Genomic DNA, 27,693 nt, shown 5'->3' on the forward strand with positions numbered 1-27,693 from the left:
TAACGAGGCACACCTGTTAATTGAAATGCATTCCAGGTGACTATCTCATGAAGCTGGTTGAGAAAATGTCAGCAAGGCAAAGAGTGGCTACTTTGGGTACTACATGATTCAATATGTGTTATTTCATATTTCATATTCATTATTATTCTACAATGTAGAAAATAGTGCAAATTAAGAAAACTTCGGAGTAGGTGTGTCCAAATCCTTTTTATATAGGGATCTGAATACTTTCCGAAGGCGCTATATATATATATATATATATATATATATATATATATACACACACACACACACACACACAGGGACTATATATATATATATTTACACAGCGCCTTCGGAAAGTATTCAGATCCCTATATAAAAAGGATTTGGACACACCTACTCCGAAGTTTTCTTAATTTGCACTATTTTCTACATTGTAGAATAATAATGAAGATGAAATATGAAATAACACATATTGAATCATGTAGTACCCAAAGTAGCCACTCTTTGCCTTGATGACATACTTTTTATATAGGGGTCTGAATACTTTCCGAAGTACCCCATCCAACCTGACAGAGCTTGAGAGGATCTGCAGAGAAGAATGGGAGAAACTCCCCAAATACAGATGTACCTGTGCCAAGCTTGTTGCGTCATACCCAAGAAGACTCGAGGCTGTAAACGCTGCCAAATGTGCTGCAACAAAGTACTGAGTAAAGGGTATGAATACTAATGTAAATGTTATATTTCCTTTTTGTATTTTTCATACATTTGCAAAAATGTCTAAAAAACAGTGTTTGCTCTGTCATTATGGGGAATTGTGCGTAGATTGATGAGGGAAAAAAACATTTGAATCAATTTTAGAATAAGGCTGTAACGTAACAAAATGTGGGAAGAATCAAGGGGTTTAAATACTTTCTGAAGACATTGTAGGTAAAGACCAGATAACATTTGTGCAGTATCCAAGACACCTACTAGAACTTCTTCAGGATTGGTGTCCCTTCCACGGGACGGTTGAGCTAACATAGGCTAATGCGATTAGAATGAGGTTGTAAGTAACAAGAACATTTCCCAGGACATAGACATATAAACAAATTAGGCACATTTGGGCACCTTGATGCAACATTTTGAACAGAAATGCAATGGTTCATGGGATCAGTCTAAAACATTGCACATACACTGATGCCATCTAGTGGCCAAATTGTCTAAATTGCACCTGGGCTGGAATAACACATTATGACATTACTTTTGCATTTCAGAAGATGGTACAAAAAAATACAAAAGATCAGTTGTTTTTTTTCTTTGAATTATCTTTCACCAGATCTATTGTGTTATATTCTACTACATTCCTTTCACATTTCCATAAACCTCAAAGTGTTTCCTTTCAAATGGTACCAATAATATGCATATTTTTTTATTTTTTTAACCAGGGAAGTCAGTTAAGAACAAATTCTTATTTTCAATGATGGCCTGGGAACAGTGGGTTAACTGCCTGTTCAGGGGCAGAACGACAGATTTGTACCTTGTCAGCTTAGGGGTTTGAACTAGCAACCTTCCGGTTACTAGTCCAACGCTCTAACCACTAGGCTACCCTGCCGCCCCTTCCTTCAGGGCCTGAGCTACAGGCAGTTAGATTTGGTTATGTCATTTTAGGCAAAAAAATGAAAAAAGGGGCTAATCCTATACATCCCTGACCAATGCCCTTCTCCCCCGATTGCTCAGTTTCGGAAGAGTCTTGGTGGTTCCAAACTTCTTCCATCTAAGAATGATGGAGGCCACTGTGTTCTTGGGGACCTTCAATGCTGCAGAAATGTTTTGGTACCCTTCCCCAGATCTGTGCCTCAGAGCTCTACGGAAAATTCCTTCGGCCTCATGGCTTGGTCTTTGATGTGACATTCACTTTCAACTGTGGGACCTTATATAGACAGGCGTGTTACTTTCCAAATCATGTGCAATGAATTTAATTTATCACAGGTGGACGCCAATCAAGTTGTAGAAACATCTCAAGGATGATTAATGGAAACAGGATGTACCTGAGTTCAATTTTGAGTTTCATAGCAAAGGGTCTGAATATTTATGTAAATTCTAAAAACCCGTTTTTTCACTTTGTCAATATGGGGTATTGTGTTATAGCTAAGGAAATTGTTTTATTATATACATTTTAGAATAAGGCTGTAATGTAACCAAATGTGGGAAAAGGCAAGGGATCTGAATACTTTCCGAAGGCACTGTATATGTTTTATAATGCTTTTGAATTACACATACTGTTTTGGCAGGAAATACCAGGTTACCCGGGAGAATAATGATTTATTCTTGAGATGGAACATTTGTAAAATACCGGGAAAATATGAATTTCCTACCCTCCTATCATTGGTTGGAAAAATGGCTGCAGCACCCTCAGCACCCCTACTTCGTGCGGCTATGATGACATCGCTACTTTGAAAGTGACTGCTGTGCCATTTTCCCTAACTGAGCTTGAATGACATCTTGCGAGCGAGAGCGAGAGAAATGACGTAGTGCACATATCTGCACATACTGTATGTGACAGTGTGTAATTTCTGGGGACCACTTTTGGCTCATAAGTTGTCCTTTCAGAACTACTGGCTAAAAGATATTCTAAAGTACCAGAGAATTTATTTAAATCGGTAACACTTTACATTAAGGTGTACTTAAAATGATTTACTAAAGGTTTATAAGTATTTTATAAACCATTAAACAGATATAACACATTGGTTAAAATTGTGCAGTCGTGTAAGCTATCTTTAAGCCGTTTATTAACTACTTATAAATGTATACAATTACACCTTAATGTAAAGTGTTACCCAATGAGGTCTAAAAAATGATTCTAAACATGAAGAAAAATCTGAGCTTGAAGTACAGTAGATGGGCTTGTATCTGTGGTACCTGATGTCAAGTTCTTCTTATCGCTATCCATTCAAATGTCTGTAAATGAGTGGGAAGATCATTTACAGATGAATTAAAAACATTTAATTTCATGTTTCTATGGGGAGTTTGCATTTCTTATCAGTAGTAGTAACTTTCACAGTAGTTTGTGATTCTGCCCCATTGTAGTAGTCGCAGCACATACAGTAATATGACAGAATTTAAGAGTACTCTTCGAAGTGTCGTCTTCGAAGTGTCGTCATCAACAAACCTCTACCTCTCTATTTAAAGCAGAAATCCAAACAATTCGATATTAAAGCTCCATCAGTATCAAGTAGTCATAGAGATGCACACATGGATACAGAATTACAGGTGAGCGAGCCTCTGTTCTACCAAACACTTGATGTGCATCAACTCCATACTATTTCCTTGAAGTCAATCATAATCCATATCCTTGTCCTCTTTCAGTTGTTCCGGTGGCAGCGTGGTTCTGTTCCTGGTGCTTCTCTTACGGTGTCGTCGAAGCCGGGCCTCTGAGAACCAGTTGGCGGCGGTCATGGCAACACGGATGAGGCCCAGGTTGATGCAATGTACTTCAGAGGTGACAGGGATGTCCGAGAAGAGGGCATGATCCCTGCATGGCAGGGTAGAGCTGTTGCTGCTCTCAAAGTCTCGGACCACGTTCAAGATCTCTTGGCGCTCTGCCTGACGTATCATCCCCCGCACATTTAGCAGGGTGGAGATGTGCTTCTGCCTGCGGTAGGATGAAGGGAGGAAGAGAAAGGAAAGATAGGGAAGATGGAGACCGATGTTAGTGTGTTTCGGTGGTTTCAGGTAGCTTCATGATTCAATCATGTTGTAGAGCAAAGGGCCATGACTTATTATGTTCAGTTGATCTATTGATATTTTTTTCAATTATATTTCACCCCAAATAGACATTTAGGGGAGTCCCAGTGGTAGACGGCAGACTTTGATCTATGAAAATACAGGCGGCTAGTAACAAAAAAAAAGAGTGATGCTTGCAGAGACTCCTTGTGCCTGAGTGAGTTAACATGTGTCCAGGTTGTCTTGACCTGCTCCAGCTCCCTCCTTTGATTCCAGAGCGTGGCACCAGACTGTCTCTCACAGGGTGGCAGGAACAGGAAGTACTCTGCAGCAGCTTCCTGTCTGCCTGGCCACAGGTCATGCGTCACACATTGGGTACGCTGCCAGCTAGCCAGCCCTTAGCTGACCCCACAAAACACACAAACAACGAGGGGCCTGGGACCTTGTGGGGCCCTCCAGCCTCTGCCACTCAAAACAGCCCCTTGGTCCTCTCCAAGAATAAAGCCAGTACACTCAACCTATATGGACTAAATTGAAATGTTTCTGACAGAATACATATGAAATGCACATGCACAACCATGGTAGGAAACCGTTTGAAAATTATGGGAAAACTATTAGGACAAAGGTGAGGACGCAACAGTTTACCTGACACAATAATGAATCCAATGATTTTATGTGCATTTTACATTTACTGTACTTTCGTCGCATTTGTTGATAACGAAATCTGACAATAATACATTCAGTAATATGATAGGAATATTCCTGGAAAATGTGGGGTAGGTGCAACATAAGCCAAAACAAATTACAAGGGTTTGAGTGAGAGTGGCCACATCTCCAAAGTGTTCACAGTTCCTAAGTCCTTTTAATGCACTTTCATGACTCAAAGTAGAGTCTTCAACTATAAGGTGTTTTTTCAGCTCTCCTAGATATGCAGTTGAGGAACTACAGAAAGCACACTTGGAGGTTTTTTGTTTGGAACACAACCCTGCATCCCAGCACTCACACAATTAGTGTTGTTGTTTATGCAATCCAAGAACAGTCAATTATAAATTGCTATCTGGGCCAGGTGGGCATCATTTTTAAGCTAGTTCTATTGCCAACATGACTAGCTAGGTTATAAAATACAATATTACAGCGTTAGGCTTTCACAATGCAATTCAGGGAATCAGATCATGTTAGTGCTTGTTCCGTGCTAATTTTCTTCACAATAGACAAACATATGTATTAATTCTGTTCAGAACAAACCAGGGTATGACGCCATGTCATCTTGTAACTGTACATCAAACATAATAATCATAAACATTGACGCTGTATATGACATGAGTTTTATGATATGGAAATGTGAAGTGCACATTTGGACTCATGGGTGTTTGGCTTGCTTGTATTAAATCAAAGCGGTATTTATTATAGTCCTCTTAATTTACAGCATTTCCCTCACTCAGACAACAAAACATTTGCAAAAGTTGCCCAATTAGTGGGAGGGATGGGGGCAACTTCTTGTCACGCAAGGTGATCGTGTTCAGAACGGCTATCAGTCAAAACCCATACAGCATTGTTAAAACTTTGTATGGCTGCAGTGGCACTATTGAGTAGCTTGGATGAGAAGTGCCCAGAGGTGCCCAGAGTAAACGGCCTGCTCCTCAGTCTCAGTTGCTCATATATGCATATGATTATTAGTATTGGATAGACAACACTCTGAAGTTTCTAAAACGGTTTGAATGATGTCTGTGAGTAAAATAGAACTATAATGGCAGGCAAAAACCTGAGAAGAAATCCAAACAGTAAGTGGGGTTGGTGGATTTTCAATCCAGGCCCAATTGAATTCACATTGGGATATGAATGAAGTTGCACTTCCTATGGCTTCCACTAGATGTCAACCGTCTTTGGAAACTTGAATGAGGATTCTACTGTGTTGTGAGACTGAATAAGAGCTGAATGAGTCAGCTTACTGGCAGAGAGTCATTTCCTGGTCACGCGCATTCCACATGATATCGACTTGCATTCCATTCCTCCTCAAGACACAAAGGAATTCTCCGGTTGGAACTTTATTGAAGATTTATGATAAAAACATCCTAATGATTGATTCTGTACTTAGTTTGAAATGTTTCTTCGACCTGTAATATAACTTTTTGAAGTTTTTGTCTGAAGAAATGCACGAGCGTTTGGATAGATGTACCAAACGCGCTAACAAAAGTAGCTAATTGGACATAAATAATGGACATTATCGAACAAATTAAGCATTTATTGTGGACCTGGGATTCCTGGGAGTGCATTCTGATGAAGATCATCAAAGGTAAGGGAATATTTAGCATGTAATTTCTGGTTTCTGTTGACCAACATTGCGGCTATTATATTATATTTCTGAGCGCAGTCTCAGATTATTGCATGGAAAGTTTTTTCCGTAAAGTTTTTTTGAAATCTGACACAGCAGTTGCATTAAGGAGAGGTATATCTATAATTCCATATGTATAACTTGTATTATCATCTACATTTATGATGAGTATTGCTGTTGAATCGATGTGGCTATGCAAAATCATTGGATGTTTTTGGAACTAGTGAACGTAACGCGCAAACTCGAGATTTTTTTTATATAAATATGAACTTTATCAAACAAAACATACATGTATTGTGTAACATGAAGGCCTATGAGTGTCATCTGATGAAGATCATCAAAGGTTAGTGATTCATTTTATCTCTATTTGTGCTTTTTGTGACTCCTATCTTTGGCTGGAAAAAATGGCTGTGTTTATTCTGTGGCTTGGTGGTGACCTAACATATTCATTTTTGAAATATTTGAAATCAGACACTGTGGTGGGATTAACAAAAATATTACTTTTAAAATGGTATAAAATACATGTATGTTTGAGGAATTTTAATTCTGAGATTTCTGTTGTTTTGAATTTGGCACCCTGCACATTCACTGGCTGTTGTCATATCATCCCGTTAACGGGATTGCAGCCATAAGAACTCAGAGCCAGACCTCTGACGTCATGTATAGCTTGTTATTTTACAGACACTGTGTTCCAATTTAGTCGTTTATCAGTGCCCAAATTTGCCATTTTCAACTTGTATACAGGCAGGAGTGAAAAGGGTTAATAATGGTATGTTCCATGCTTTTTTCCCTTGTTTTGACCTATTGTGTCAACAGAAAGTCTATACATGGACTTAAATTACGCTACCTTTGTCCAGATGTCAAAAATAGCACTTTGTGAAACTGCACCGTGGCATGTAGGTTCTGGGTACTGTGGCATAGCGTATATAGGAAATGGTGACCAATGAACGACATTTGCCAAATTTGTTCATTGTTTTCCAACTCTGGACTTTCAAAACATTGCGCAATACTGTATTCCCCAAAATGATGAAAACCCTTACCGTATGTCTGGAAAATCTTTCACCAGAACAGCAACCTCCATCTGGATGGACGGAGTGTCCTCCAGGAGAATGATGTCAGCCAGGTGAGTGAGGACACTGTCCAGCCAAGAGGATCCTGACTCCTGAAAGAGGAAATATTATGCAAGATAAGTAATTATAAACATTTGTAAAACAATTGATATGGACGAGTTGCATAAGTACAAAGGTCAATTATCTCATTGTCCATCAGCCATCAACAGATAGGTGCAATCCATCATTTTCTGAAACAAAAGCTCTGTGTGGACGTACCATAGACATTAATACCAACATCATCTATCAGGATTTGTAGTCCTACATTCTTAGACCATACGCGGTTTATTGGGGTTACAAAACAGTTGTTGGGAGTGTTAAACTAAATCATCTTATCGAGTTCAGATACAGTTGAAGTCGGAAGTTTACATTCACGTTAGCCAAATACATTTAAACTCAGTTTTCACAATTCCTGACATTTAATCCTAGTAAAAATTCCCTGTCTTAGGTCAGTTGGGATCACCACTTTATTTTAAGAATGTGAAATGTCAATATAATAGAAGAGAGAATTATTTATTTCAGCTTTTATTTCTTTCATCACATTCCCAGAGGGTCAGAAGTTTACATACACTCAATTAGTATTTGGTAGCATTACCTTTAAATTGTTTAACTTGGGTCAAACGTTTTGGGCAGCCTTCCACAAGCTCCCCACAATAAGTTGGATGAATTTGGCCCATTCCTCCTGACAGAGCTGGTGTAACTGAATCAGGTTTGTAGGCCTCCTTGCTCGCACACGCTTTTTCAGTGCTGCCCACAAATTTGCTATGGGATTGAGGTCAGGGCTTTGTGATGGCCACTCCAATACCTTGACTTTGTTGTCCTTAAGCCATTTTGCCACAACTTTGGAAGTATGCTTGGGGTCATTGTCCATTTGGAAGACCCATTTACGACCAAGCTTTAACTTCCTGACTGATGTCTTGAGATGTTGCTTCAATATATCCACATCATTTTACTTCCTCATGATGCCATTTATTTTGTGAAGTGCACCACTCCCTCCTGCAGCAAGTACCACCACAACATGATGCTGCCACCCCCGTGTTTCACGGTTGGGATGGTATTCTTCGGCTTGCAAGCCTCCCCCTTTTTCCTCCAAATATAACAATGATCATTATAGTCAAACAGTTCTATTTTTGTTTCATCAGACCAGAGGACATGCTGCTGAGCAGCCTTTCAGCTTATGTCGACATAGGACTCGTTTTACTGTGGATATGGATACTTTTGTACCTGTTTCCTTACGCATCTTCACAATGTCCTTTGCTGTTGTTCTGGGATTGATTTGTACTTTTCGTACCAAAGTACATTCATCTCTAGGAGACAGAACGTGTCTCCTTCCTGAGCGGTATGATGGTCACATGTGGTTTATACTTCCGTACTATTGTTTGTACAGATGAACGTGGTACCTTCAGGCGTTTGGAAATTGCTCCCAAGGATGAACCAGACGTGTGGAGGTCTACAATTTTTTTATTGAGGTCATGGCTGATTTCTTTTGATTTTCCCATGATGTCAAGCAAAGAGGCACTGAGTTTGAAGGTAGGCCTTGAAATACATCTACAGGTACACCTCCAATTGACTCAAATTATGTCAATTAGCCTATCAGAAGCTTCTAAAACCATGACATAATTTTCTGGAATTTTCCAAGCTGTTTAAAGGCACAGTCAACTTAATGTGTGTAAACATCTCACCCACTGTAATTGTGATACAGTGAATTATAAGTGAAATAATCTGTCTGTAAACAATTGTTGGGAAAATTACTTGTGTCATGCAAAAAGTAGATGTCCTAACCAACTTGACAAAACTATAGTTTTTTTAACAAGACATTTGTGGAGTGGTTGAAAAACAAGTTTTAATGACTCCAACCTAAGTGTATGTAAACTTCCGACTTCAACTGTAGTTGTTTATGGTCATTACGACCGTAAATCAGAGGGATGACTGACCAGGTCTTTAAAGAGCCCTTTGAGCTGCTTGGCCTCGTCCTGCAGTCGGAATGCCATCCTCTTCCTCATCTTCGATGATGTGCAGATGACCCGTCCTCGCATGATCGCACGCAAATACTCCACCAAAACCCGCCTGTGTATCTCCCCCACCAGTATCTGTCAATCAAACAGTCAACCACTCAACCAGTCAGTCCCTCAATCATAACATACAGTGCCTTCCGAAAGTATTCAGACCCCTTGACTTTTTCTACATTTCGTTACGTTACAGCCTTATTCTAAAATGGATGAAAAAATAAATAAAGAATCCTCCGAAATCTACACACAATACCCCATCATGGCAAAGAGAAAACAGGTTTTTAGAAATTTTGGGGGTCAAAGGGTATGAATACTTTCCAAAGGCACTGTAACTGTTGATAAACTAAATACAGTGCCTTGTGTATTCGGCCCCCTTGAACTGTGCGACCTTTTGCCACATTTCAGGCTTCAAACATAAAGATATAAAACTGTATTTTTGTGTGAAGAATCAACAACAAGTGGGACACAATCATGAAGTGGAACGACATTTATTGGATATTTCAAACTTTTTTAACAAATCAAAAACTGAAAAATTGGGCGTGCAAAATTATTCAGCCCCTTTACTTTCAGTGCAGCAAACTCTCTCCAGAAGTTCAGTGAGGATCTCTGAATGATCCAATGTTGACCTAAATGACTAATGATGATAAATACAATCCACCTGTGTGTAATCAAGTCTCCGTATAAATGCACCTGCACTGTGATAGTCTCAGAGGTTCGTTAAAAGCGCAGAGAGCATCATGTAGAACAAGGAACACACCAGGCAGGTCCGAGATACTGTTGTGAAGAAGTTTAAAGCCGGATTTGGATACAAAAAGATTTCCCAAGCTTTAAACATCCCAAAGAGCACTGTGCAAGCGATAATATTGAAATGGAAGGAGTATCAGACCACTGCAAATCTACCAAGACCTGGCCGTCCCTCTAAACTTTCAGCTCATACAAGGAGAAGACTGATCAGAGATGCAGCCAAGAGGCCCATGATCACTCTGGATGAACTGCAGAGATCTACAGCTGAGGTGGGAGACTCTGTCCATAGGACAACAATCAGTCGTATATTGCACAAATCTGGCCTTTATGGAAGTGTGGCAAGAAGAAAGCCATTTCTTAAAGATATCCATAAAGTGTTGTTTAAAGTTTGCCACAAGCCACCTGGGAGACACAACAAACATGTGGAAGAAGGTGCTCTGGTCAGATGAAACCAAAATTGAACTTTTTGGCAACAATGCAAAACGTTATGTTTGGCGTAAAAGCAACACAGCTCATCACCCTGAACACACCATACCCACTGTCAAACATGGTGGTGGCAGCATCATGGTTTGGGCCTGCTTTTCTTCAGCAGTGACAGGGAAGATGGTTAAAATTGATGGGAAGATGGATGGAGCCAAATACAGGACCATTCTGGAAGAAAACCTGATGGAGTCTGCAAAAGACCTGAGACTGGGATGGAGATTTGTCTTCCAACAAGACAATGATCCAAAACATAAAGCAAAATCTACAATGGAATGGTTCAAAATAAACATATCCAGGTGTTAGAATGGCCAAGTCAAAGTCCAGACCTGAATCCAATCGAGAATCTGTGGAAAGAACTGAAAACTGCTGTTCACAAATGCTCTCCATCCAACCTCACTGAGCTCGAGCTGTTTTGCAAGGAGGAATGGGAAAAAATGTCAGTCTCTCGATGTGCAAAACTGATAGAGACATACCCCAAGCGACTTACAGCTGTAATCGCAGCAAAAGGTGGCGCTACAAAGTATTAACTTAAGGGGGCTGAATAATTTTGCACGCCCAATTTTTCAGTTTTTGATTTGTTAAAAAAGTTTGAAATATCCAATAAATGTTGTTCCACTTCATGATTGTGTACCACTTGTTGTTGATTCGTCACAAAAAAATACAGTTTTATATCTTTATGTTTGAAGCCTGAAATGTGGCAAAAGTTCGCAAAGTTCAAGGGGGCCGAATACTTTCGCAAGGCACTGTATATTGTGATAGAAATGGCAAATATTTTTTGCATGTATTTTGTGCAACATGTTATCATGTGTTAGGTATGTGGTCATTGGTGGAGACCTGATAAGGTGGGCAGTCCATTCTTCTGAACTTCTTAAAGTGTTGTTTGACGCTTGCTTCGATGGCTTCAAAGGCCTCAGTGTTGTTTAGCCACTTCCTTTTCACCAGCTTGTCAAAGAATGGCTGGAACAGAAATACACAGCTTTGACCCATGAAGTGATGAACATTATGCTCCTATTGCAAAATGCACATCTGTGTAAACGTTAGAGCATGTGTGTTTGTGTTTGATCAGTCATATATGAGTGTGGAATTGGCAAATTGTGTATTGGGGAAGGGATTTTAAGAGAAATGTATGTTTTGTGTCAATAAATTGTAAGGAAAACATTTTTTGCGCCCTACCAAAGGAGGACACATTTAAAAAGCACATTGCCTCACCCTGATGTGCTCAAATAGTCTTTCCGTCAGAACCCTCACTGATTGGTTAACAATCCTGTCCAGGGAGGAGTTAGCTCTCTGTGTGGACTCCTCATTGCTCTGTGGGTCACACTGCCTGCAACGCTGTACAAAGGATCTACACAAAAAGTGGAATGCAAACACTGTTGGTGAGTTCAGGTAGTGTAAGAATGATCTGAAACTCGTATTTCTGACTTGGAAAACCCGTTTGAACCATTTACAACCTTAATAATGTGGATAACATCATTTGACCATGTGATCTATTTGTCCCTTTGTCAACAACAGTTGGTGCATGATCATTCATATTAATGAAGTCTGAAGGTTCTGCTTGCCTGAGTTAAAATTCCTCATGATAAGCTGCATACCACACTATTTACCAAGAGAGTTTTCATCTATATTTTTTGTAGCTGTCTATTTACCACAACAGCCCTATGCTGGCACTAGACCACACACAACAAGCTTTATAGGGCCAGAAGCAAACAAGAAGATGCGGCGCTCCTAATGGCCCGGGGATTTTAATGCAGGGAAACTGAAATCTGTTTTAACAAATTTCTACCAGCATGTCTCCTGTGCAAATAGAGTGAGAAAAAAAAACTCTACACACAGTGGTGCATGCAAAGCTAGACCTCACTCTACATTTGGCAAATCTGACCATAACTCCATCCTCTTAATTCCTGCTTACAAGCAAAAACTCAAACAGGAAGTACCAGTATTATGCTCAATACGGAAGTGATCCGATGAAGCGGACGCTAAGCTACAGGACAGTTCCGTTAGCACAGATTGGAACATGTTCCAGGATTCACCCGATGGCATTGAGGAGTTTATCACATCAGTCATCGGCTTCAATAATAAGTGCATCGACAATGTAGTCCCCACAGTGACAGTACGTGCATACCCTAACCAAAAGCCAAGATTACAGGCAACATCTGTACTGAACTAAAGACTAGAGCTCCGGCTTTCAAGGAGAAGGTCACAAATTCGGATGCTTATAAGAAATCCCCCTACGACCGACGAACCATCAAACAGGCAAAATGTCAATACAAAGATCAAATCCTACTACACCGGCTCTGACGCTCATCTGATGCGGCCGCAGGGCCAGACGGATTCAGAGCATGAGCTGACCAACTGGCATGCGTCTTCACAGACATTTTCAACCTGGGTCTTACAGTCTTACATATGTTTCAAACAGACCACCATAGTCCACGTGCCCAAGAACGCCAAGGTAACCTGTCTAAATGACTATCGACCCATAGCACTCACATATGTAGCCATGAAATGCTTTGAAAGTGTGGTCGTGGCTCACATCAACACCATCATCCCAGACACCCTGGACCCACAATTCGCATACCGCCCTAACAGATCCACAGTTGATGCAATCTCTATTGCACTCCACACTGCCCACCTGGACAAAAGGAACACCTACGTATGTGAGAATGCTCTTCACTGACTACATAGTTCCCTCCAAACTCATCACTAAATTAAGGATCCTGGGATTAATCACCTCACTCTGCAATTGGATACTGGACTTTCTGACGAGGGTAGGCAAAAACACATCTGCCACACTGACCCTCAACACTGGGTACCCCCGTCCTTAGCTCCCACCTGTACTCCCTGTTCACCCACGACTGTGTGGCCGCACACGACTCCAACCCCATCATTAAGTTTGCCGACGACACAACGGTGGAGCGCCAAGTTCCTCTGTGTCCACATCACTAAGGACATACCATGGTGCAAACACAACACAGTCGTGAAGAGGACACAACAATGCCTCTTCCCCCCTCAGGAGGCTAAAGAGATTTGGCATGGGCCCTCAGATCCTTGAAAAGTTCTACAGCTGCACCATTGAGAGCATCTTGACTGGCTGCATCACCGCTTGGCATGGCAACTGCTTGGCATCCGACCGCATGGCGCATCAAAGGGTAGTGCGTATGGCCCAGTACATCACTGGGGCTGAGTTCCCTGTCATCCAGGACCTCTATACCAGGTGGTGTCAGAGGAAGGCACTAAAAATCTTCCGGTACCGGAAAGTCAAGTCTGGGACCAAAAGACTGCTTAACAGCTTCTACCCCAAATCCATAAGACTGCTATACAGTTAATCAACTAACTACCCAGACTTTTTGCTTTTACCCCTACCTACATGTGCATAGTACTTCAATCAATCAATCACCTAACAAAACCTACATGTATATATTACCTCAATCAATCACCCCAACTACCTTGTAACCCAGTATACTGACACTGGTACCACTACTCCTTGTATATAGCCTCGTTATTGTTATTTTATTGTGTTAATATTTTCTTTTTTATCTATTTGCTAATTGTCTTACTTTTTAACTACATTGTTGGGAAAGGGCTCGTAAGTAAGCTTTTCACGGTAAAGTCTGCACTTGTATTTGGAGCATGTGACAAATACAATTTTACTTGTCAACTTTAACAAGATTGCCAACTAATTGTAAGCAATGTTAGCTGGCTAACTGGAGACGCTCTCGTCCCATTTACCGCTTCACCAACTGAAAAATACAGGTTTTCGATAAGCATTTGATCGGAGCATCAGTTAACACAGATGCCACAGGAGATGACTTCTCTGTCTGGGTATCTACCTGAGAGGCGGGCAGCAGTTGACCAGAGAGATGGTCCTGGAGACGTATCCATCACCCCGGTCCCCAAACTCAGCCTGGGTCTCATGGAACATCTCCACCTTTCTCTGGAAACTGGACATAGTAACATGATGAAATTAAATCCATATATTGATTCACATTGAGGTTGTTGATTGAACTCAATGTCCATGTCTTTATAAACACATCTTCTCCTCACCTATATAGGAAGTCAGACAGTCCATTGAGATTGCAGCGGGCCACCCTGGCCCCCAGAAACGGGCTTACAGCTGTGGATCTGTCCAGGTCTACCTTTAGTCTCTGTAACAACCACGCACAGATACTGATCAGAGCAGGAACTTCAAAATCCAACCACCCAAAATAGGTCACTCCAATATTAATTGGAGATTTACAAATGTCTTTGAGTTGTTTGCCACAATGTCCAATGGTGACCTACAGATCTACTGTACAGTAGTGTCTCTGAGTGATAGTATGACAGACCTGGATGACAGAGCGGGCCAGACTGGACTGGTACTCCTCTATGTGCAACGTTTGGGCCCACCGCCTCTCCTCCTCATCCAGAACCTGAGTGAGCTCTGTGGACACCTTCTCCTGCGATAAACAGAATACACACAACCATAAAGTCCATTCCCTACCCAAGAAACAAGTATGTGAAGTTTCAGTACCATTAGATTAGTGCCAGAACTATTACCTCGGTAGGTGGGATTTCCCCCCCAACAGTGTTCAGTATTAATGGACAATTCCACCACTTTTCAACCTAATTTTCCTTATCGCCATCACAATACCAGTCTCTACAGATGTGAAAATGGCGCATGTCTATGTTTTGTAGAAAGATATATAAAGTTAAAAGGTTCTACCTGATGATATCATCGAAAGTTAAAACAATGATTTTCAAACACTACTGTATGTGATTTGCGGTGACTTGGGGAGCAAGAAAATACCCTCCAAATAAAATGAAATAAAATGTTATTTGTCACACGGGCCAAGTACAAGGGGTGTAGACTTGAAATGCTTGCTTACGAGCCCTTCCCAACAATGCAGAGTTAAAATGTATAATAAAAAGGAAAATAGTAGCACAAGAGGAATAAAATGCACAAGAATGGAGCTATATACAGGGAGTACCAGTACCAGATCAATGTGGAGCTATATACAGGGAGTACCAGTACCAGATCAATGTGGAGCTATATACAGGGAGTACCAGATCAATGTGGAGCTATATACAGGGAGTACCAGTACCAGATCAATGTGGAGCTATATACAGGGAGTACCAGTACCAGATCAATGTGGAGCTATATACAGGGAGTACCAGTACCAGATCAATGTGGAGCTATATACAGGGAGTACCAGTACCAGATCAATGTGGAGCTATATACAGGGAGTACCAGTACCAGATCAATGTGGAGCTATATACAGGGAGTACCAGTACCAGATCAATGTGGAGCTATATACAGGGAGTACCAGTACCAGATCAATGTGGAGCTATATACAGGAAGTACCAGTCCCAGATCAATGTGGAGCTATATACAGGGAGTACCAGTACCAGATCAATGTGGAGCTATATACAGGGAGTACCAGTACCAGATCAATGTGGAGCTATATACAGGGAGTACCAGTACCAGATCAATGTGGAGCTATATACAGGGAGTACCAGTACCAGATCAATGTGGAGCTATATACAGGGAGTACCAGTACCAGATCAATGTGGAGCTATATACAGGGAGTACCAGATCAATGTGGAGCTATATACAAGGAGTACCAGTACCAGATCAATGTGGAGCTATATACAGGGAGTACCAGTACCAGATCAATGTGGAGCTATATACAGGGAGTACCAGTACCAGATCAATGTGGAGCTATATACAGGGAGTACCAGTACCAGATCAATGTGGAGCTATATACAGGGAGTACCAGATCAATGTGGAGCTATATACAAGGAGTACCAGTACCAGATCAATGTGGAGCTATATACAGGGAGTACCAGTACCAGATCAATGTGGAGCTATATACAGGGAGTACCAGTACCAGATCAATGTGGAGCTATATACAGGGAGTACCAGTACCAGATCAATGTGGAGCTATATACAGGGAGTACCAGTACCAGATCAATGTGGAGCTATATACAGGGAGTACCAGTACCAGATCAATGTGGAGCTATATATAGGGAGTACCAGTACCAGATCAATGTGTAGCTATATACAGGGAGTACCAGTACCAGATCAATGTGGAGCTATATACAGGGAGTACCAGTACCAGATCAATGTGGAGCTATATACAGGGAGTACCAGTACCAGATCAATGTGCAGCTATATACAGGGAGTACCAGTACCAGATCAATGTGCAGCTATATACAGGGAGTACCAGTACCAGATCAATGTGCAGCTATATACAGGGAGTACCAGTACCAGATCAATGTGCAGCTATATACAGGGAGTACCAGTACCAGATCAATGTGGAGCTATATACAGGGAGTACCAGTACCAGATCAATGTGGAGCTATATACAGGGAGTACCAGTACCAGATCAATGTGGAGCTATATACAGGGAGTACCAGTACCAGATCAATGTGGAGCTATATATAGGGAGTACCAGTACCAGATCAATGTGGAGCTATATACAGGGAGTACCAGATCAATGTGGAGCTATATACAAGGAGTACCAGTACCAGATCAATGTGGAGTTATATACAGGGAGTACCAGTACCAGGTCAAGGTAGAGCTATATACAGGGAGTAGCAGTACCAGATCAATGTGGAGTTATATACAGGGAGTAGCAGTACCAGATCAATGTGGAGTTATATACAGGGAGTAGCAGTACCAGATCAATGTGGAGTTATATACAGGGAGTACCAGTACCAGATCAATGTGGAGTTATATACAGGGAGTACCAGTACCAGATCAATGTGGAGCTATATACAGGGAGTAGCAGTACCAGATCAATGTGGAGTTATATACAGGGAGTACCAGTACCAGATCAATGTGAAGCTATATACAGGGTGCACCAGTACCAGATCAATGTGGAACTATATACAGGGAGCACCAGTACCAGATCAATGTGGAGCTATATACAGGGAGTAGCAGTACCAGATCAATGTGGAGCTATATACAGGGAGTACCAGTACCAGATCAATGTGCAGCTATATACAGGGAGTACCAGTACCAGATCAATGTGGAGCTATATACAGGGAGTACCAGATCAATGTGCAGCTATATACAGGGAGTACCAGTACCAGATCAATGTGGAGCTATATACAGGGAGTACCAGTACCAGATCAATGTGCAGCTATATACAGGGAGTACCAGTACCAGATCAATGTGGAGCTATATACAGGGAGTACCAGTACCAGATCAATGTGCAGCTATATACAGGGAGTACCAGTACCAGATCAATGTGCAGCTATATACAGGGAGTACCAGTACCAGATCAATGTGCAGCTATATACAGGGAGTACCAGTACCAGATCAATGTGGAGCTATATACAGGGAGTACCAGTACCAGATCAATGTGGAGCTTTATACAGGGAGTACAAGTACCAGATCAATGTGCAGCTGTATACAGGGAGTACCAGTACCAGATCAATGTGCAGCTATATACAGGGAGTACCAGTACCAGATCAATGTGCAGCTATATACAGGGAGTACCAGTACCAGATCAATGTGCAGCTATATACAGGGAGTACCAGTACCAGATCAATGTGGAGCTATATACAGGGAGTACCAGTACCAGATCAATGTGCAGCTATATACAGGGAGTACCAGTACCAGATCAATGTGCAGCTATATACAGGGAGTACCAGTACCAGATCAATGTGCAGCTATATACAGGGAGTACCAGTACCAGATCAATGTGCAGCTATATACAGGGAGTACCAGTACCAGATCAATGTGCAGCTATATACAGGGAGTACCAGTACCAGATCAATGTGCAGCTATATACAGGGAGTACCAGTACCAGATCAATGTGCAGCTATATACAGGGAGTACCAGTACCAGATCAATGTGCAGCTATATACAGGGAGTACCAGTACCAGATCAATGTGCAGCTATATACAGGGAGTACCAGTACCAGATCAATGTGCAGCTATATACAGGGAGTACCAGTACCAGATCAATGTGCAGGGGTATGAGGTATTTGAGGTAGATATGTACATGAATGCAAGGTAAAGTGACTAGAAACAGGTTTTGAAAAGCTAACAGTTTTTCTTACTTTTAATCCTATCATTGTGATGTAAAAGAGAAGCATTTTTATGACCTTGTCTTTTTAACCACAGATCTTATAAATGCACCATTTTCACACATGTAGACACTAGTATGGTGCTGGAGATAATGAATGAGGTTGAATTGCACTTTAAAAGCAATGTGATTTTACCCTGACAGTGTTCAGGCAGTCCTGTTCCAGTTGGTCCACTGTGTCTTGGTGCAGTAGGGGTTCCAGTCGGGAGTAGTTAATTGGGGTTTTCATGCCAACGGTGCCCAGGACATCCCTTAGAAAAACGAGAGGGAGAGTGAAGAAGAGATACTATATGTGTCACTATCCAGTCAAGTCTCACATTTCAGATCTGAACTAATACCTGTAAAGATCTATGTTAATATTCACGTACATGGACTTCCTTGATGTTCTTATCTTACACTCTTTTTTTAAATATATATTTTTGTCCCCATAGGTGAACATTGTATTCATGAAAGGGTTCCACTGGAACCAAAAATTGATAATGGGCGCGTTTGAGTTGTAAGGCTAACGTAGCCGACTGTAGACGAATGTCGACAAGAGCAGTCAGGGGAGGTGCATCTGAAACAGCCGAAAATGTCAGACACTGTTGTGGTTTTCCTACAGCAATGCTTAGACAAGGCGGCAGGGTAGCCTAGTGGTTAGAGGGTTGGACTAATAACCGGAAGGTTGCAAGTTCAAACCCCCGAGCTGACAAGGTACAAATCTGTCGTTCTGCCCCTGAACAGGCAGTTAACCCACTGTTCCTAGGCCGTCATTGTAGATAAGAATTTGTTCTTAACTAACTTGCCTTGTAAAATAAAAAGATGAACATGGCAGTGTCAACGCCATTGTTTGTGAAGGTTTTTCTTTATAATATCAAAATAAGCATGTCTCTCACCCCCGGATCACACAATCACAAACTGAAATCATATGTGTGTACATTGTACAATCAATTGATGAGAGAGAGGTCTCAAATATTCATTTCTGAACTATTGTCCAAAGTACCTGTACATCCATGAATGAGTTTCTATGATTTGTAACTCTTTTTGATGTATGTAATGTGATGTATTATTGAGTATTATTCATTCATTATTCTACTATTTCATGTATTTGTATTAATGTATTTTTGTTTATCTCATGATTGATTTTACATATGCTATCAGATTGCCAGATGGGTGGGGGGTGGGAGTTTTTAAATACATGAATAGAAATAATAAAAACTTGACACAAAAAAATATATTACATTAATTTGTATATATCCAATGTATACCAATGGACTTTCACGCAGGTCAAACAAAAACACCCCGATGATTGGTTGACACTAGAGCCTCCAACAATGCAGGTGATGCTGCAGGATGAAGTTGATGAAGAGAAACGGCCGGGACTTGCAGTTGACTACAGTCAAAACGTCATAACCTTTGATCACGTAGTTCATGCAGTTCATGCAGTCGACATGTAGGCACAAGTCTGAAAATGTTTATCCACATAATGTAACACACTTTGAAAGGCGACTTGAAAGAATTGATATGCTCAAACGCAACCATTTTCATAGGGTTTTCCTAAGGGGACAATTAAATAACCCTTTATGGTTCTAGGTAGTACCTTATTTTCTAGGAGTGTATACATTTAATGTTGTTATGTTATGACTTCTGACACTGACCTGTTGTAGATGTTGTAGAACCAGTCCAGCATAGAGTAGACGTCAGTGATCTGAAGCTGGGAGCTGGTAATGATTTTCAGGCGTCTGGCCACCGCTCGGTGGTAGCTCTGTACATACACCTGGAAGGCCTGGAACTCCTCCGGGTAGACCGACACCACATTCCGCCGTGCCGCGTCCAGGTCGTCCACCATGCGTCCCCTTAACCTCTCCAGGTATGAGGCCAGTTGCCCCGCCTGAGTATCCACCTGCTGCGGCAGGCTCCAGTCTGCCGCCTCTGCCACCGCCTGCCGCCATTTCAGCTTGAGCTGACGAGGCCTCTGGCTATGATGGGGCTGGAGGCCCTCCCTTAAGGGCTGGGTCTGGGTCTCTTCTCTCTGGGCCTGGGAAATGTCAGCCTGCTCCTCCTGCTGAATGACCAGCACCACCAGTCCCAGGTTGGGCCCGGTCGTTGGCTGGCGGAGGGACTCCCTCACCACGTCCCACATCTCCTTTTGCAGGGCCTCATACAGCAGCTCCACATCCTTGGCCTTGCGCCTGCTGGCGTCCCGTGAAGCGTTGGGACTGGAGGGGTTGTCGAAGGACCCAGGAGGGGTCACTCCAGGGGGTGTGGATGGAGGCGTGGAGGGATGTGGCAGGAAGGCCAGTAGCTCGCACTCGTGCTCCAGCTCCTGGATGTGTGTGTCGGCCAGGAGGAGATCCCTCTGGTTGACCAGCTGTAGGATCTCCAGCACTGAGGGAAGAGAGGAAAGGACAGATAGAGGAATCCCTTTCAAACTGTTAAGTCTATTGGTTTGTACAGAGCATTGCCATATGTGTAGGAACGGGTGGGTTAAGTGAGGAGAAAAAGTACATGTTTTCAACATTGACATACCGAAGGGTGCTGATACAGTTAAAGTTGGAAGTTTACATACACATTAGCCAAATACATTTAACCTCAGTGTTTCACAATTGCTGATATTTAATCCTAATAAATATTTGCTGTCTTAGGTCAGTTAGGATCACCACTTTACTTTAAGAATGTGAAATGTCAGAATAATAGTGGAGAGAATTATTTATTTCAGCTTTCATTTCTTTCATCACATTCCCAGTAGGTCAGAAGTTTACATACACTCAATTAGTATTTGATAGCATTGCCTTTAAATTGTTTAACTTGGGTCTAACGTTTCGGTAGCCTTCCACAAGCTTCCCACAATAAGTTGGGTGAATTTTGGCCCATTCCTCCTGACAGAGCTGGTGTAACTAAGTCAGGTTTGTATGCACACACTTTTTCAGTTCTGCCCACAAATGTTCTATAGGATTGAGGTCAGGGCTTTGTGATGGCCAGTCCAATACCTTGACTTTGTTGTCCTTAAGCAATTTTGCCACAACTTTGGAAGTATGCTTGGGGTCATTGTCCATTTGGAAGACCCATTTGCGACCAAGATTTAACTTCCTGACTGATGTCTTGAGATGTTGCTTCAATATATCCACATCATTTTACTCCCTCAAAATGTAATCTATTTTGTGAAGTGCACCACTCCCTCCGTCCTGCAGCAAAGCACCCCCACAACATGTTGCTGCCACCCCTGTGCTTCACGGTTTAGATGGTGTTCTTCAGGTTGCAAGCCTCCCCCTTTTTACTCCAAACAAATCAATAGTCATTATGGCCAAACAGTTCTATTTTTGTTTCATCAGACCAGAGGACATTTCTCCGAAGGTACGATCTTTGTCCCCATGTGCAGTTGCAAACCGTAATCTGCTGTTTTTATGGTGGTTTTGGAGCAGTAGCTTCTTCCTTGTTGATCAGCCTTTCAGGTTATGTCGATATAGGACTCGTTTTTACTGTGGATATAGATACTTTTGTACCTGTTTCCACCAACATCTTCACAGGGTCCTTTGCTGTTGTTCTGGGATTGCTTTGTACTTTTCGCACCAAAGTACGTTCATTTCTAGGAGACAGAACGCTTCTTCTTCCTGAGTGGTATGGCAGTTGCGTGGTCCCATGGTGCTTTTACTTGCACACTATTGATTGTACAGATGAATGTGCATTTGGAAATTGCTCCCAAGGATGAACCAGACTTGTGGAGGTCTGCAATTGTTTTTTCTGGGCATGCTATATACTACACTGTCCTTTGACTGTCCCTTGTCTGCTTTGCTCCCTACGGAGCTCTGTGAACAGTAGCTCTGGATTAAGTTTTATCTGAAGGGATCAGCAGTGGGAGGAAGTGCAGTCATTTCCTGCTTTCATAGTCTGGTGCTGATTGAACCCGATGACTGAGGGGATCTGGAGACTGCTCACAGCTCACCAGAGACCAGCGTGGGATTGGTGGAGGAAGTACTGCAGGAGCTGACCAAGAAGTTCCTGAATTTCCGACTCAAGTGAGGTTGGACTCGTAATGTGAACACTGAAACGTACAACGCTGACTGACATGCCACAGACAGAGGTAACCTGCATTGATCCTTACATGATTCAGAGGTTTCGGATTATGTGCCCTGTGATTGGCTGGACCAGCAGAACACATACCATATCTCCCCACTTGATTGGTTTGTTTTGGAGCGCCTTGTATACCTGAGAGTGGTTCCCTAGGTTTGACCACTGGCTCTTCCTCCTCCAGCTCCTTCTCGGCCTCCTGGGAGTTGTGGTCCGACAGGGACTCCCTCTTCAGTTTGCTAAGATTGACCATCCTGAGGAAGGAGGGCCGGCGGCGAGACTCATCCTCGCTGTCAATGCCCAGGTCCCCGCAGGGCAGGCTCTCTCTACGCTGTGTCTGCTTCCGCCGCCCTGCAAATCTAGAAGCAGAAGAGAACCATCAGGAGAGAATAGGAACTATATTATGGCTTGTTACGCTGTCAACCTCACAGTATGGCATTGAAGAGAGAGAAGAGCTATGTGTGGATTCCCAGAGTCAGAGATATTGTGTGGGAATTAAGGTTCCATCTCAAATATAAATGGAATGGGATACATACGTGTTATCAAATACTGTAAGGGTCAATGCTAACAGGTGACTACCATATCCAGACTACCATATGCTATAAATAAGCAGTTATTTAAATGCTTGAGAGGTGCTTGTAGCTCTAAGCCAGGGATGGGCAACTGGGGGCCACAGCCCCCCTTTTGAAGGCCCTCAGTTAAATTTCCAAATTTCCCAGGAACTCAATCAGGGTCTCAACTAAGAATAGTAGAATAGTTAGAATAGTAGAACACACAAGGTGCCATTTCGAAATTTGGTTGTGCGTCAGCAGATTCTCATTATGTCAGTCACTGATAGTCAATTGTGGGTTTTGATGTGGGTATGGATGTGGGTTGGATGTGGGTATGGATGTGGGTATGGATGTGGGTATGGATGTGGGTATGGATGTGGGTATGGATGTGGGTATGGATGTGGGTATGGATGTGGGTATGGATGTGGGTATGGATGTGGGTATGGATGTGGGTATGGATGTGGGTACACAGACCTGCTAGAAACTGCGGCCCATCATGATGAGTTCTGATTTTTTTGTGGCCCCAACCCACATCAAAGTTGCCCATCCCTGCTCTAAGCAATCCAGATTGGAATTTTTGATGGCTGCCTTTCCCTGGCTGCAACAGTCAAAGTGAAAACAATGTCCCGGTTATATGTAGTGCCATTCACTCAATGCTTAGGTACACAAGATAGCATTAGCAAACAAAGGGAGTTCCACACATAAACATGGTGAATTTTTACATTCCATAACCAATTAGGAAATGATTATGCTATATGTTGTGAGCATTTCCGTCATTTCGTTGCAGTCATATTACAGTGCCTACAGAAGGTCTACACCCCCTTTCACTTTTTTCACATTTTGCGGCCTTAAAATTCTATCTAAAATGTATCTTTTGACATCGACAGAGACTGGGGAGTTTGTCAGGATCAAAATCTATATGAAAGGAGCAAAGCCCAAGTTAGAAGAAAACCCGCCTCAGTCTTCTGAAAACCTACCCCTAGGATAGGGTTTTATTTTTCAGAGAGACAATTACACAAATATTTATGCCGAAACACACCAGAATAGCTTTCCAAGAGGTGTTGAGTGTTCCTGAGTGGTTTAATCACAATCTTGACTTAAAATAACATTTCAATATTGCTGTTCATCAATCATTCCCAACCAAACTAAATGAGCTTGAGCAATTTTTGGGAAAAAACAATTGATATATGCTGCCATAAGAGAGTGCAAAATTGGTAGAATCTTATTCCAAATTATTCACAGCTGTAATGGTTACCAAAAGGTGCTTCCACCAGGTATTAACTCTGGGGTGTCAAGACATCTATGTAAAAATAATATTAATAATAATAATTTAGAAAAATGTACTTTCTTTCACTTTGAAAATGTCGACTCAGTTGTGTGGATCTGTAGAAACAAATTAATTGAATCCCTTTTAAGATTACATTTTAAGGCAGCAGAATGTGAAAAAAGTTCAAAGGGGTGTAGACTTTCTATTGGCACTGTATATATAGAGAGACATTACATTTATGTTAATCTGTGGCTCTGGACCTGTATTTATAAAGCGTCTCAGAGTGGAAATGGTTCTCCCTGTCCATGAAATCTTATTCATTATGATGTAAAAGGCATCTGATCCTAGATCAACACCCTCCATCCCACTTACCGTAGCAGGGTCATGATCTCCTCTGAGCTCCTGCGGATGCCCTTCCTCTTCTCTTTCTCTGGCGGGGGCGAGTGGGGGTCCATGGGGCTTCGCAGGGACGGGCTGGTCCCCCACACACTGCACCCCGACATACGCAGCCCCTTACCCAACTTCCCCAGGGTCTTCAGGGGGGAAGAGCCGCACAGTCGCTCCAGAGTCCCCCTCAGGGGTCTTCCTCCTTTAGGGGCCCCGGTGCCGTGCTTCTCCATGTTCACCTCATTCTCCTCCTCTTCCCCATCTCGCGACAACCTGCACTGGAGGGATTTTGCTCCACGGCCCACCAAAATGGGGGGGTCGCCCTCATTCCTCTCCTCCTCCAGGTTCACCTCCTCGAAGGGACTCAGGTCCAAGTTTAACCTGGGCAGGATGAGTTCACTGTTCCCATGATTACTCCTGGTCCTCCCTGGAAGGTTTTTAAGGATGGGCATGATGCTTGTGCTCAGGGATCAAATACTGCAAGGACACAAGACCACTTAGTTAGAACAGAGAAAGAGATCACAGATCATAGTTAGGCTAGCAATACCAAGAGCTCCATATGAGTGTGGGCTGGAAAAGGTTGAACAGAACATGCCAGCTAAAACCAGAATGAATGAGAGAGTAACGTTGTAATTGAGGACCTACGGAATATTCTAATAGCATAAGAACTGTTGCAATGAGACTATTCTGTATAGGCTTTACTCAGCGATTAAATACAAACACAGACGATTACCCAGCAGAGTTCTCAAGTTACCGACAGTAGAACATGTGTATGGGTAACTGGCCCACCCCGGGGGTGCCAGTTACCCCGGGCGGGGTGGGCCAGTTACCCCGGGGGAAGATTATGGCATGAGGTTTCACACAAGTGTGTTAAAATCCATTTTATCAGTTTTACTTTGAAATTCTTTTGTAGGTAATACTTCAAAGCTAAGTCTAGTTGTCTTATTTTAATTATTGAAATGAAATATTGGGGTGGGAAATGACGTTGCCCATGAATTAATATCCACTCTGAGGAGATTTGATGTAAAGTCCCTCTTTTTAACTCAGGAAATAAAAAGCGGTGTCTGTCTACGGCTGGCTACATTATTTTGTTTCACTAAAGCACTTAAGTATTTAAACAACTTGATATAACATCGGTCTTGATGAAATCACTTAAAATTCCTCCCTAAAATTCACGGTGAAAGAATTGATTGGGTCAAGTGGTTTTAGTGCTTGGCTGCCTGGGACACTAGTTTGCTGTATGTAATTACACTAACTACTGTAAACTACTATGTAACAATGTGTCCTCATACACTACTGTATAATGCACAGGTATAGGTATTATAGCCACACTTATTATAAAGTGGAACACAGTGGTAAATCTCTAGAAATAAACATAGTAACTAGTTGTTCTTAAAAGTCCTGGTAAATGGAAACATTAAAGGTATATGAAAATAATTGAATTACTAGCCCTGTCTAGAAATATATCATATTTATATTGATTATAAAACTTGTTTTTCCCTTTTTGTTCCTTGGAAACCTTGTCAGTGTCTGAAAAGGCCCACATTGAAATGGTTAATTATGACCCTGTATGTACCAAATCCTAGTACAAAGTATTACCTTGTTATTTTCAAGTACTTATAGCATAGATCATAGATGATTGTAAACAAACATCTACCTGTTTCTGAAGAACAGCAAAACAATCCACAGTGGCATACACTTAATTTTTTATTTCCTTGTAACAAGGTAGACTTTATGAGCTATAAATCTAAAGGACTTCCTGAAGATACAATATAATACTTATGACAGACAGACTACAGTAGGGTATCCTTCTCAATCAAACGTTTTGATATCTCATGAACTCTCAGAGACACTATTTTAGAGCAAACCAGAACACACCATCACAACGGTAATGCAAAGCTATATGCATTCTTGTATCGACTTTAAAGATTTAGAGAAAGGACGGCAAGAGGCACAGCAATCAGAGGTGCACATTAATAAGATAAATTCTTAATTCCGCTTACCCTGTGCAGTGTCTCAGTGGAATGTCATCCACTGTGTGTGTATCTCCACTGTTGCTCAGGAGAGCACTGTGCTCACCCGGTTTCCTGACTGGTTGTATTGTAGCTGAAAATTATGCTTTTTCCTGAGGAAACTGTGTGTGTGTGTGTGTGTGTGTGTGTGTGTGTGTGTGTGTCGTGTGTGTGTGTGTGTGTCGTGTGTGTGTGTGTGTGTTGTATTAATGTCTGAGCTTCAGTTGATAAGTGTGTGGTGCTTTTACTCTCTGTTACTCAGGTCAATTCAGAATGTATCTTCAATGGCTTCCAAGCAAATGTACTCTATGAAGCACTTAAACAATCGTCTGCACTGCTTCGACATGCGGTCAGTCTAACATATACAATATTCTGGAAAATGTTAAAAACTGTTTGTAATATAGATCTCGAAGAGATCATGTGAACAGATAATGGGCTGGTGTGTTTGATATCTTCAATAACAAATCAAATGTATTTTGAGGCCCACAGTGCGTCAGGAGTCAGACATCTAGAACTGATATTTAGCTCATATTCAAAGATACTAGTTACATTTCTTAAGATGGTTGCTTGGCTTAGAAACCTTTACTTACGATTTAAGCATGTCAATACTAATAGATTCCATGCAAACTTCAAAAGCAGTGACTTCTAACTCTTGGACCACCAGGGATCCATTCTGTCCTCCTGTGCCCTCTAGTGGTGGAATTGTGGACCATCGCTCATTTCCTATATAACCAACAGAAAGGGGGATGTAATTGCGACATTTACATTTACATTTAAGTCATTTAGCAGACGCTCTTATCCAGAGCGACTTACAAATTGGTGAATTCACCTTCTGACATCCAGTGGAACAGCCACTTTACAATAGTGCATCTAAATCATTTAAGGGGGGGGGGTGAGAAGGATTACTTATCCTATCCTAGGTATTCCTTGAAGAGGTGGGGTTTCAGGTGTCTCCGGAAGGTGGTGATTGACTCCGCTGTCCTGGCGTCGTGAG

At 41.9% G+C, this 27,693-nt stretch overlaps 1 protein-coding gene across 1 annotated transcript; it reads right to left on the minus strand.

Moving 5' to 3' along the window:
• Positions 1–1,387: 1,387 nt before the first annotated feature.
• On the minus strand, positions 1,388–27,578 carry LOC135550844 (exocyst complex component 3-like). Its single transcript, XM_064982004.1, has 13 exons — positions 26,691–27,578; positions 24,673–25,164; positions 22,621–22,841; positions 20,073–20,802; positions 18,572–18,686; positions 14,687–14,797; positions 14,406–14,506; positions 14,192–14,302; positions 11,574–11,709; positions 11,199–11,321; positions 9,063–9,218; positions 7,060–7,181; positions 1,388–3,616 (listed from the first exon to the last, which is right to left on the minus strand). The coding sequence occupies exons 2-13, from the start codon at positions 25,137–25,139 to the stop codon at positions 3,298–3,300; spliced, it is 2,712 nt and encodes a 903-aa protein (XP_064838076.1). The 5' UTR covers positions 25,140–25,164; positions 26,691–27,578; the 3' UTR covers positions 1,388–3,297.
• Positions 27,579–27,693: the final 115 nt, after the last annotated feature.

Source organism: Oncorhynchus masou, chromosome 12 (assembly GCF_036934945.1).
Source record: "Oncorhynchus masou masou isolate Uvic2021 chromosome 12, UVic_Omas_1.1, whole genome shotgun sequence".
Classification (NCBI taxonomy): domain Eukaryota; kingdom Metazoa; phylum Chordata; class Actinopteri; order Salmoniformes; family Salmonidae; genus Oncorhynchus; species Oncorhynchus masou.